This window comes from Cotesia glomerata, linkage group LG9 (genome assembly GCF_020080835.1).
Source record: "Cotesia glomerata isolate CgM1 linkage group LG9, MPM_Cglom_v2.3, whole genome shotgun sequence".
Classification (NCBI taxonomy): Eukaryota; Metazoa; Arthropoda; class Insecta; order Hymenoptera; family Braconidae; genus Cotesia; species Cotesia glomerata.
Window position 1 is genome coordinate 19067181 of NC_058166.1, and position 12054 is coordinate 19079234.

Sequence of the window (12054 nt, forward strand, 5' to 3'; positions counted from 1 at the left end):
TAAAATTTAGTTACTTAACGACGGCATTAAAATAAAAAATTCCAATAGACTGTCTGATTAATCTAACCGAATTATGTTCCATAAAAATTTATACGGATTAATGATTACCACTTTTATTTTATACGCCGATTATTTTTCATCCGAGTAAATATATTTATCTTTTTTACTTTTTGCATATTTTATCATTTAACATTTTTTAGTTTCTCTTTTCTGGCACTATTTACTTTTTTATCACCGCTGGATTATCTTTCTGGCACGTCGATCCTTTTTTTATGCTCTACTTTATTTTTGTTTACTCTCTATCTAGTTTGGCAAATTTTATGATTTTTAATCTCGAAAAATTTATTATGATTAGAATTTTTTATTTGCAAACAACACACATGAAAAAAATTACAGTTAATAAAAAAACTAAAAAACAAAAATGAGTAGTAAAATAAAATAAAATGTAGGAAATAATTTTTAATAAATATTAACTTAATCTATATTAAGAGAATAAGAAAAATTTTGTATCCAAGATAGTCATATGATAAATCGGTTTTTTTTAGTGAAATTTAGTGTCATTGTAAAGGTCGTGACTTGAATTTGTGCCTTTTCAAGGTTTCATATCATTTTCACCGATAGTCAATTTATTATGAAAAGTATTTAGGATACATTCGAAAATTCTCTATCTCTACATACATAATTAAAAAATGACCTTTTATCTTGTGTAATATTGACATTTTTAAAGATATAAGTTCATCCTGATGTTACACTCATCGAGACCTTTCATTTGATTACCCACATCAATTTTTCATATATTTTGTATATTTATATATATTATATATATGTATATATGATAAATATATCAAAAATGAATGTGAGTACTCAAATGAAAGCTTTTGATGAGTGTAACATCGAGATGAGCTTATATCTTTAAAAACGTCACTAGTTAAGGAACGACATTGTATCTTGTGAACTATTGGCATTTTTAAAGATATAAGCTCATCCCGATGTTACCCTCATCAAGACCTTTCATTTGAGTACCCACATCAATTTTTCATATATTTGATATATTTATATATGTTATGTATATGTATGTATGAAAAATATATATAAAAATGCATATGGGTACTCAAATGAAAGCTCTTGATGAGTGTACCATCGGGATGAGCTTATATCTTTAAAAATATTGTAAGTTAACAAAATACAATATAATTTCTTAATTATTGACATTTTTGAAGACATAAGCTCATTTCGATGTTACGTTCATCGAGACCTTTCATTTTAGTACCCACATGCATTTTGATATATTTTTCATATGAACATATATATAATATATATAAATATATGAAAAATTGATGTGGGTACTCAAATGAAAGGTCTCGATGAGTGTAATGTCGGGGTGAGCTTATATCTTTAACAACGTCAATATTTGAGGAAGTACAGTGCAATTTAACAAAAATCATTATTTAATGAAGCAAAATTGTATTTATTTATAGTTTACAAGTCACGGCAGTCACATAGTGCTAGTGTGATCTTATTGTAAAACAATAAAAAATTCTAAATTGTATAAAAAAAATGTAAAAATAGCAATAAAAAATCTCCAGTAAAATATAAACAGATTGTCGCGTTAGACAAAAAATACCAGAAAGATAAATTTTGGATTGACTCTTTAAAAGCTACCGGTTTGGTTAAAAAAGTACTAAAGCGTACAAGGTATCCCATATATTACAAAACATACCCAATAATTAAACTAAAAGAATTTTATTTTCTTTTAATGAGCAATTTTGGTTAATTAAAAATAACTTTAAAAAGTATCTCGGAGGATTTCTTGTCTAAAATAAATTAAAAATATTTTAAAATAAAATAATTACGTAAACTTGGCTTGTGTCGCCTAATACCAAGGTCCGTAGCCTACTAATATAAGTTTGTAGTAAAATAGAACCTCGACTCGCAAGTACCACCTAAGTCAACGCTAATAAAGATCAGTATCACATACCGATCACATACTCCGGGAATGTCATCGGCTGTTTAAAGTTAATGCCGCTCGGCATTAAAATTCTAAACTTTACCTCACCGATATTTCACAAACTGTTTCATTAAATAAACATTACTACACGAGTATCCATTAACAGACTCTGTACTTCCTATAAATAAATTATATAAATTATAATAAGATTATAATAAAATCTGTAAATCTGCTTTGCTAACATTTTATGTAACTCTAAGTACTTTTAAAGCTTCTCATTAAATTATTATTTTATTTTACATATTTAAATTAACACATTTATTTTATAACACCCATTAAATAAATCATTATTCAGTGTTAAGTACTCATACTTTGTTTCGATTATTCAGTAAATCATTTTTTTTTATTAATTTTTTTGCTACATAAATTCATTAAATTTAACATTTCATTTTGTGAATAAATTAATAAATAAAGTAACTAAATAAGCTTTGCTTGACTATTTAATAGATCTTTAAGTACTCTACAAGCTAATTATTGAATTATTCAACTAAAAAATCCACATTAGTACGTTCACTTTAGTTTTTCTCAATGAAAAAATTTTTAAATTGAAAAAATGAATTTTATTTCATTAAACATAGTGTCGTTAATAATTTATTAGCAACCTTGCAGTCACTATGTGACTGCCATGACTTGTAAACTATAAAAATTAAAATTTTGCTTTGTTAAAAAATGACTTTTGTTAAATTGCCCTGTACTTTCTTAAATAATGACGTTTTCAAAGATTTAAGCTCATCCCGATGTTGCACTCATCAAGAGCTTTCATTTGAGTACCCACATGAATTTTTGATATATTTTTCATATATATATATATATATATATATATATATATATATATATATATATATATATATATATATATATATATATATATATATATATATAAATATATGAAAAAGTGATGTGGGTTTCACACTGTAGTTTCTACAGACTCCAAATTTGGTAGTAATTTTCTCTAAGTGTTCAAAGAGTTCATTTATAATTTTCAAGGATAGATTCTTCTGTGTCCGTATTCAGCGAATTTGAGCGAATTTAAGTGAATTCGATTTTAAAACTCTCAAAGAGTTCATTTATAATTTTCAACGTTAGATCCTTCTGTGCCTGAATTTGAGCGAATTTGGGCGAATTTGTGTGAATCAGGTTTTATAACTCTCAAAGCGATCATTTATAATTTTCAATTTGAGCGAATTACGGCGAATTAGTATGAATTAGTATGAATTTCTAAACCTAATTTCTTCGCCGTTATATCAAAACTTAAAATCGTTAATTTTAAAATAAAAAAATTAAATTAAAAATAATCTATACTAATATCATAAAGAGGAAAAATTCGATTGTTTATTTACATTGAACAGTCCAAAACTATTAAACCGATTTAAAAAATTTTTTCGTAGTTGGGAAGCTACTCTATCCTCGGGCGACATGGGCTCTATTGCATCATAATTAATTTAAACATTTTTGTTAAATACCCGTGCGAAGCCGGGGCGACCTGCTGGTGTATATAAATATATGAAAAATTAGCGGCATGATGGCCGAGCGGGTTAAGTCATTATCGCGTTAGTTCGCTCGCACATCATGCCATGAGGCGAGGGTTCGAGCCCCGACGATTGTTCGAATAGTTCCAACACCAACCGTCGGGGGTCACTCCGGTAGTTGAACTGTACTGCCATGGGTTTTCTCTGTGGTTTCCCCATCGCCACTATTCCAACAACCGATAGAAAGGGGTGAGGAATAGGGTAAATACAGTACAGAAAGCACAAGTCGGTCCTCAGCCGCAGTGATAATAATAAAGAGTTGAATATATAAATGTACGAAAAATAAGATTGTGATTATGTAGTGAAAATACAGGAGTGAAAAGAGGACGTGCTGGGGTCCAAAAAAGCGTTGAATAAACAAGGACAGTATAAAAACGGAGGACGGTGGTGCACTCGCGAAATGCTACCATCTACCCAGCCTTGTAAAAACCAAGAACGGTATACAAGTAAAAATCGAAATAATAATAATAATATATGAAAAATTGATGTGGGTACTCAAATGAAAGGTCTCGATGAGGGTAACATCGAAATGAGCTTATATCTTCAAAAATATCAATATTTCACAAGATAAATAGTATATTACATACCTAGGCCAGTAAAATAAGAAAAGTCTCAGATCACATGTAATTGTTGGCCGAGGCGAAGCCGAGGTTGACAAACATGTGATCTGAGGCTTTCTTATTTACTGGCCAAGGTGTGTATACTATTTTTCTGCTCAACGTAGCCGGGATGTGGCAACTTTATTTAGCGCAGCGGCCAGAAAGTTGCCACTTTCCGGCCGGAGAGCAGAAAAGATCATTTCTTAAGTATGTATTTAGAGATAGAGCATTTTGATAATAAGTAAATTATATTTATAAAATTTTTTTTTAATATTTCAGTTAAATTTTTTAGAAAAACAAACTTAAGATAAATTTTTTGATAATTTTGCAAATAAAATTTTTCATCTAAATAAAAATTTATAATCCAAAAATTTTTTAAACAAAAATTGATTTACCGTGTATTTACCCTCATAATAATAACAGCCAAGAAAATAAATCCTCGATTGGATCTAAAGTAATAATCGCGAGTATTTCAATAATTAATCCACCGATCTGAGAAGGTGGATACCGAAGATAAAGGCGTACAGATTCTGAGCACTAGTATTAGTATAAGTATTGTAACAGCTCTGTGAGGGGGGAGCAGGCGTATTCCCTTTCTTGATCCTCGAACGGATAGAGTATATCTACACGGGATCTCCCCTATCGGTTTTTAATAAGCTTGATAAAGTCAACTTGGGCGCGGAAATTGTGGGAGAGAGAACCTCGGAGACATATTGCCTTTGGACGGTTGTACCGGTGCCGGTCGTCCTCAGGTTAACTGTACTAGTAGCTGGTAACTAACCAGCCAGCTCAAGAAGCTCAAGAAGCTCAAGAAGGAAACAAGAGGAAAATGAGGGAGACCAGGGTACGACAAAGAGGTTACATTAACTATCAGCTCTATCTATAGACGAGAGGGGGATGGAACGCGGGAATAATTCACGCGTTATCTACACCATCTTCCACCAGTGCAGTATCTTCTCCGGAACAGGAGAGAGTAACTACTATACATACCACGACCACGCGTATAGTACACAAGACTGTACAATTCTCTTTCCTCCATTCCACAGCATAGCACCCACCACTACTGTCTTAAGCTCGACTGTTCAATATTTGTTGTTAGTTGTATTGCCCTGACGGTACTCTATCTCTATCTCTTGGTGTGTTAAGCTAGTTCATACTTACTAGCTGAACACGGATTACAACTCTGCAGTTACTACTACAGTATGCCGGGTCGGTGGCCTTCCTTTTATATTACGCTCCTCGATTAGCGGAACGCTTCCAATTTAATGACAACATTCTATTGGAAATTTATTTTCCATTGACGACATTTGTAAATAATAGTTATTGTTTGGCTCCAGGACCTACTTACCGGTTAGATGACTGCCTGTAAACTCGAAGTCGTCGTCCTGGTCCCAGTGCTTCAAGCTCAGGTTCGAAAGCGATGTTGCGTTTGCAAACTCCAAGTTCGCGAAGTGCCAATCCAGAATTTGACGATCCTTTGATGATAAATACACGTCACTAATTTGGAAAATAAATTCAGTAAATTAATAAAAAAAGAAGTAAAATAATTAAGTAATAATAACTAGCAACCTTGCAGTCACTATGTAACTGCCGTGACTCGTAGAATATAAAAAATTAAAATTTTGCTTTATTAAATTAAAGACTTTTGTTAAATTGCACTGTACTTTTAACTATTGACATTTTTTAAGATATAAGCTCATCCCGATGTTACACTCATCAAGAGCTTTCATTTGAGTACCCACATCAATTTTTCATATATATATATATATATATATATATATATATATATATATATATATATATATATATATATATATCAAAAATGCATGTGGGTACTCAAATGAAATGTCTCGATGAGTGTAACATCAGGATGAACTTATATCTTTAAAAATGTCAATAATTAAGAAATTACATTATATCTTGTCAACTATTGACATTTTTAAAGATATAAGCTTACCCTGACATTACACTGGTCGAGACCTTTCATTCGAGTACCCACATCAATTTTTCATATATTTCATATATATATCAAAAATGCATGTGGGTACTCAAATCAAAGCTCTTGATAAGTGTAACATCGTGATGAGCTTATATCTTTAAAAATATCGTAAGTTGACAAAATACAAGGTCATTTTTTAATTATGTATCTAGAAATAAAGCATTTTCGAATGCAGCCTTAATACTCGTCATCATAAATTGATTATCGATAAGAATGATATGAAACCATGAAAAAGCACAACTCCTGGTCAAGACTTTTCCAACGATACCAATTTTAACCATAAAAACCCATTTTATCATACAAATACACTGACCAGAAAATTTTGCTTATTTTCTTAATAATATAGATTATGGTTACCTAGGTGGCGAAGCCTCGAGCTCTTGTAATTTAGCTTCTATTTCCTTCTGCTGCTCAGCAAGTTGATCCCATTCCTTTTAAAAATTTAATGAATAAAAAATAATTAGCGCCTGGTGGTTAATTTTTCAGTACATTAGTAAATTAATAATTTACCTTGCAAGCGTAATGCAGGTCGCGCATTTTAGAGCGAAGCACAAACTCGTGGGTAATGTCATGCACTTGAGGCTTGCGTTCAGACATTTCTTTGTGGTGTTTGTTAAGCTCAGCGAGTCTTTCTTTGATGGAAATCATCTGTAAATGTAAGTTAAGAGTGTTTGTGTTTAATTTAATGGGTACTATTGTTGAGAATTGATTTTTAATTAACCAGATGGTTAATCGAGGTAATGAAAAAGGTACCCGTTGTTGATTAGCGAGGAGTCTGCCTTGCAGAGACAAAACCGAACGTAAATGAGATACTTGACGTTGTTTAACTCCTTGCTCTTGTAATCTAATTACCCACTCTAGAGCCTGTCCTAATGACACCGGCTTTGTATTACCAGGTTGTCCTGTAGTACTCGCACCGCCGATATAATTAAAGTCTAATTGGTGTGAGAGATATGATGTCGCTTCTAACAAACGGTTGAATTCTCTCTCTACCATTTCGTCTTTATCTTTTGGTACCTGTAATTATAATTAATATTTAATTATTAGTTATTTTACTAATTACTTATTCCATTAATTATTAATTTAATTTTAATAATGATGATAATAATATTTTTCTTTTATCAATATTTTAGTCATTTTTTTAGTGACTAGATAAAGAACGCTACTTAAGTCTCTGTATCTTCTAAAATATTAGAGATACTAAATAATGAATTTTGTTGAATTGCACTGTACTTTCTTAAATATTGACATTTTTAAAGATATAAGCTCATCCCGATGTTACACTCATCGAGACCTTTCATTTAAGTACCCATATGGCAATTTTCATATATTTTATATATATGGTATTTGTGAAATATATAAATATATCAAATATATGAAAAATTGATGTGGGTACTCAAATGAAAGGTCTCGATGAGTGTAACATAGGGATGAGCTTATATCTTTGAAAATATCATTAGTTGAGAAGATACAATGTCATTTCTTAAATATTGACATTTTTGAAGATATAAGCTCATCCCGATGTTATACTCATCAAGAGCTTTCATTTGAGTACCCACATGCATTTTTGATATATTTTTCATATATACATATATATAATATATATAAATATATGAAAAATTGATGTGGGTACTCAAATGAAAGGTCTCGATGAGTGTAACATCGGGATGAGCTTATATCATTAAAAATATCAATAGTTCACGAGATAAAAGGTCATTTGTTAATTATGTATCTAGAGATAGAGAATTTTCAAATGCAGCCTAAATACTTATTATAATAAATTGTCTGTCGGTGAAAATGGTATGAAACCTTGAAAAGGCATAAATTCAAGGCAAGACCTTTGCAATGTCACTAAATTTGACTAAAAAATCCGATTTTATCATATGACTATCCTGGACACAAAATTTTTTCTATTCTCTTAATAATATAGATTAAATTAAAAAATTTTCTTTTCAAATAATAATAAAAATTACCGTTTGACCGTCACTCTCATATAAAGGACACTTTTGCCTTATTTTGTGCAACTCCATACTAAATTGCTTGCTGAGAGTGGTCACAGGATTACCACCCAGTCCAGTAACGACCATGGCTCCAAGATCAGCGATGTAAGACCCTTTACGAAATGTAGCAATCCTTCCTCCTACACGGTCCTGTAAAACATTCATAAATATTTCAGTTTGAAATTTAAATAAATTTAATTTAATTAAAAAAATTAAAAATAAATTTAAAAAAAATCTTACCCTAGCCTCCAGGACAATAACTTCAATTCCAAACTGTTGCATCTGCTGTGCAGCAGCCAGTCCAGCAATTCCAGCACCAATGATCACAACCTTTCCAATCTTTTTCTCAGGAATCGGCTTCAACCGCTTAAAAACTCCAAAATTTATGAAACCATGTCTCTCCAAGAACGCATGGATGCGACGAGTCAGCACTGGATCACTGTTGTAAGGCGCCTCTATCGCTGGAAGAGCGTTTTCGATCACCAACTGCTGCTTAGGATTCTCCAGCCACAGTTGAAGCTGAAAAAATTTTTTCGTGAAAAATTCGATCTAATAAATCCTAAAAAAAATTGATTATTTTTATTTACCAAGCGATTTCTGATATGCAAAAAGACTTTCTGAGTCTGCGGAGGTCCTGCAGAGACATCCGGGAAGCAAACAGCTTCCGTCGATGTCAGCTTGTCAAACGGTAGCCTGCTTTGAAATGCCGCGCCTTCCAATCCATTTAAAAGTTCTTTGACTATTTTCAGCGAACAAAAAATAATTTTAAATTAATAATTAGTAATTATATAGGCTAAAAAATGCTCCATCTAGATACACAATTAAGAAATGACCTTGTATCTTGTGAACTATCGATATTTTTGAAGATATAAGCTCATCCTGATGTTACACTCATCGAGACCTTTCATTAGAGTACCCACATCAATTTTTCATATATTTCATATATTTTATATATTATATATATGTATATATGAAAAATATATAAAAAATTCATGTGGGTACTCAAATGAAAGCTCTTAATGAGTGTAACATCATGATGAGCTTATATATTTAAAAATGTCAATAGTTAAAAAATGACATTGTATCTTGTCAACTAATGATATTTTTAAAGATATAAGCTCATCTCGATGTTACATTCATTGAGACCTTTCATTTGAGTACCCACATCAATTTTTCATATATTTTATATATTATATATATGTATATATGAAATATATATCAAAAATGCATGTGGGTACTCAAATGAAAGCTCTTGATGAATGTAATATCGGGATTAGCTTATATCTTTAAAAACGTCAATAATTAAGAAATGACATTGTATTTCGTCAACTAATGACATTTTTAAAGATATGAGCTCATCCTGATGTTACACTCATCAAGACCTTTCATTTGAGTACCCACATCAATTTTTCATATATTTTATATTATATATATATATATGAAAAATATATAAAAAATCCACGTGGGTACGCAAATGAAAACTCTTGATAAATGTAACATCGGGATGAGCTTATATCTTTAAAAATGTCAGTATTTAAAAAAATACAGTACAATTTAACTAGTCATTATTTAATAAAGCAAAATTTAAATTTTTTATAGTTCACGAATCACGGTAGTCACATAGTGACTCCAAGATTGCTAGTTAATAATTATAAAAGTAAAAAATAAAATTTCACCATGAGGATCTTCGTGGTCGCTGTCCTGCTCTTCCTCGTCCTTGACGTCGACTTTCGGAGCAGGTTGGACCGGAGCAGCAGCTGGAGCTGGAACCGGCTCAGCAACTTTTGGAGCCTCGTTGAAGCTCTTCTTCTCCGGTGTTCCCATTCCCGTCTTGGACTTATCAGAAGTATCCGATGCATTTTCATCTTCAACTTGGTTGTATTTTTCCTCCATTTCTCTGTATTCAACCTAATAAACAAATCACATTGATGTAAACAAATCACTATTTTAGTAATTTACCAGTTTTTAGCCACTGACAATACTCACTTTCGCTCGCTTGCGTCGACTCATTGTTACTACAAGTGATTTGTCACTTAATTAACCGAGTAATTATTTTATTTAAGGCTTTTTGCGATTTGGAGCCAAATTTTTCACTTAAAACTGACTTGTATTTGTTTTGATCCGTCAATGCTGACCGGCCTAAGCAAGTTTGAGTCTATAACTACGCAGGTGTAAGATAGCCGACTCACTCACTCGCTTACTACGCAACTCTCGAATCTTCCTTCGGCGTTTTGGCGGGAACTGCTATTGTGCATGCGCTGAATCCAATTTTCCTTCAAATTCTACAAACATAAAATATTTAATTTTTTATTTATCAGTAATTAATTTATAAAAATAAAAATTTAGATAATTAATTAACGTAATTATGAAAAAAAATTGAAATTCTAAAATATTAAAATTAAATATTCTTTTATTTTTTTTTAACTCAGTATTTCGTGTATTTATCAATTTTTAATAAAAATTAAATTGGCCGACATTTAAAAATTTTTATAATTTATTTTTTTGAAAAATATTATAATTTTTAATTAATAAAAAAAATCAAAAATTATTGAGTGTCGACTAACTTAATTTTCATTAATTTTTAGCCCCTGACAATAATTTTTTTCTCTAATTTATTCTTCCGCTAATTTATTGTCATTATTAATAAATTTTCGCTTGATAAATCAAATAATTATTTTATTTAAGAATTTTAAATACTTAGAGTTTAATTAATGACATAAAACTGACTTGTGACTTGAATTTATTTGGATCCGTCAGCGCCGACCACTCCGAGCAAGCTTAAGCCGATAACTAGGCAGTTATAAGATGGCCGAGCCACTCCTTGGTCTACTGCGCAATTCTCCCGCGCTTCCGGTATATTTTTGGCGGGAATCGCTACTGCGCATGCGTCAAGTTCGTATTTTTTTACGACGTATTATTCTTATAACTAAGTTAGCAGACAGTTGATCATTTTTAAAATTAATTTAATAAATAAATTTCTTCCGGAAATTTTATTTTTTAATTTTTTTAAATTAATGAATATTAAAAAGCCGTAAAAATAATTAAATTTCTGTCAACTTTAATTAATATATATGATAAAATAAAATGCAAGTCATCAATTGTTATAAAAATGACAATTATCAATCATCAATTAATTTTATCATCAGAATTTAATTAAAAATCATAAAAAATAATTAATAAATTTAATAGTACTTACTTTCTGTCATTCCGACAAAATTTGTTCGAATAAATAGAATACATCACATGACAGCCAAGTCCGAGTAAAATTTCACTTCACCGCCATCTTGAGTCTCAATTCTGAACGAGATCGCGATGAGTAGTCAGTTTAGCGATCAGCAGAGAGCGCGAACGTGCGCTGCGAACGCCATGTTGGATTTGAAGTACACCAACACACGGAAGTAAAAAGTAAAGTGTCTATGTGTGAGTTAGAACTGGCAGCTAATGACCGTAATGACTAGCGCGTTTCCTCGTACTCGTAAAACATATACTGAGCGCGTAACTAAGTGCGAGTGTGTTAGTACTAGAACTCTCACAATTACAAGTGTTGTGTCAACGCAACAAAAGTATAATAAAAAAAGAGTCATATTATCTCATCGCGTTGGTGGTTAGCTCTCAGTGTCACTGGGGCTAGTTACTATCTATTAAAAATCAAATTTATTGTAAAAACAACGCCGAGTGTATAATATAAAGTGGGTGTTTTATTTAAAGAACTGTGCCTCTATTTAAATAAATACTTAAATTATTATTGTATTAAAGTTTCTAAAAGTTTACTAGGATTTATTTAATAGACAAGCCATGGGTAACGTCCACACTTGCGGTCCAAACGAAGCTCTCGTCGTCTCAGGTAATTTATTTATATATTTTGTTTTTTTTTTTTTTTTTTTTTTTTTTTTATTATTAATTATATCTACTGTTATTT

At 31.0% G+C, this 12054-nt stretch overlaps 2 protein-coding genes across 3 annotated transcripts in view; one reads left to right on the forward strand and one right to left on the reverse strand.

Annotated features, from left to right (window-relative positions):
* Window positions 1-10401, reverse strand: part of LOC123271527 (lysine-specific histone demethylase 1A) — a 265522-nt gene extending 255121 nt beyond the window's left edge. Inside the window, exons 1-9 of the mRNA XM_044737871.1 lie at window positions 10122-10401; window positions 9812-10043; window positions 8723-8874; window positions 8376-8654; window positions 8109-8285; window positions 6889-7152; window positions 6646-6783; window positions 6493-6566; window positions 5485-5633 (exon numbers count right to left, since the gene is read on the reverse strand). Coding sequence (XP_044593806.1) covers window positions 5485-5633; window positions 6493-6566; window positions 6646-6783; window positions 6889-7152; window positions 8109-8285; window positions 8376-8654; window positions 8723-8874; window positions 9812-10043; window positions 10122-10145 — 1489 coding nt within the window. The 5' untranslated portion in view covers window positions 10146-10401. The remainder of the gene's footprint in view (window positions 1-5484; window positions 5634-6492; window positions 6567-6645; window positions 6784-6888; window positions 7153-8108; window positions 8286-8375; window positions 8655-8722; window positions 8875-9811; window positions 10044-10121) is intronic.
* A 1191-nt stretch (window positions 10402-11592) lies between these two features.
* The window catches only part of LOC123271979 (flotillin-2), a 67612-nt gene continuing 67150 nt past the window's right edge, over window positions 11593-12054 (forward strand). For both annotated transcript variants that reach the window (XM_044738519.1, XR_006511000.1), the window contains exon 1: window positions 11593-11979. In XM_044738519.1, coding sequence (XP_044594454.1) covers window positions 11931-11979 — 49 coding nt within the window. In that variant the 5' untranslated portion in view covers window positions 11593-11930. The remainder of the gene's footprint in view (window positions 11980-12054) is intronic.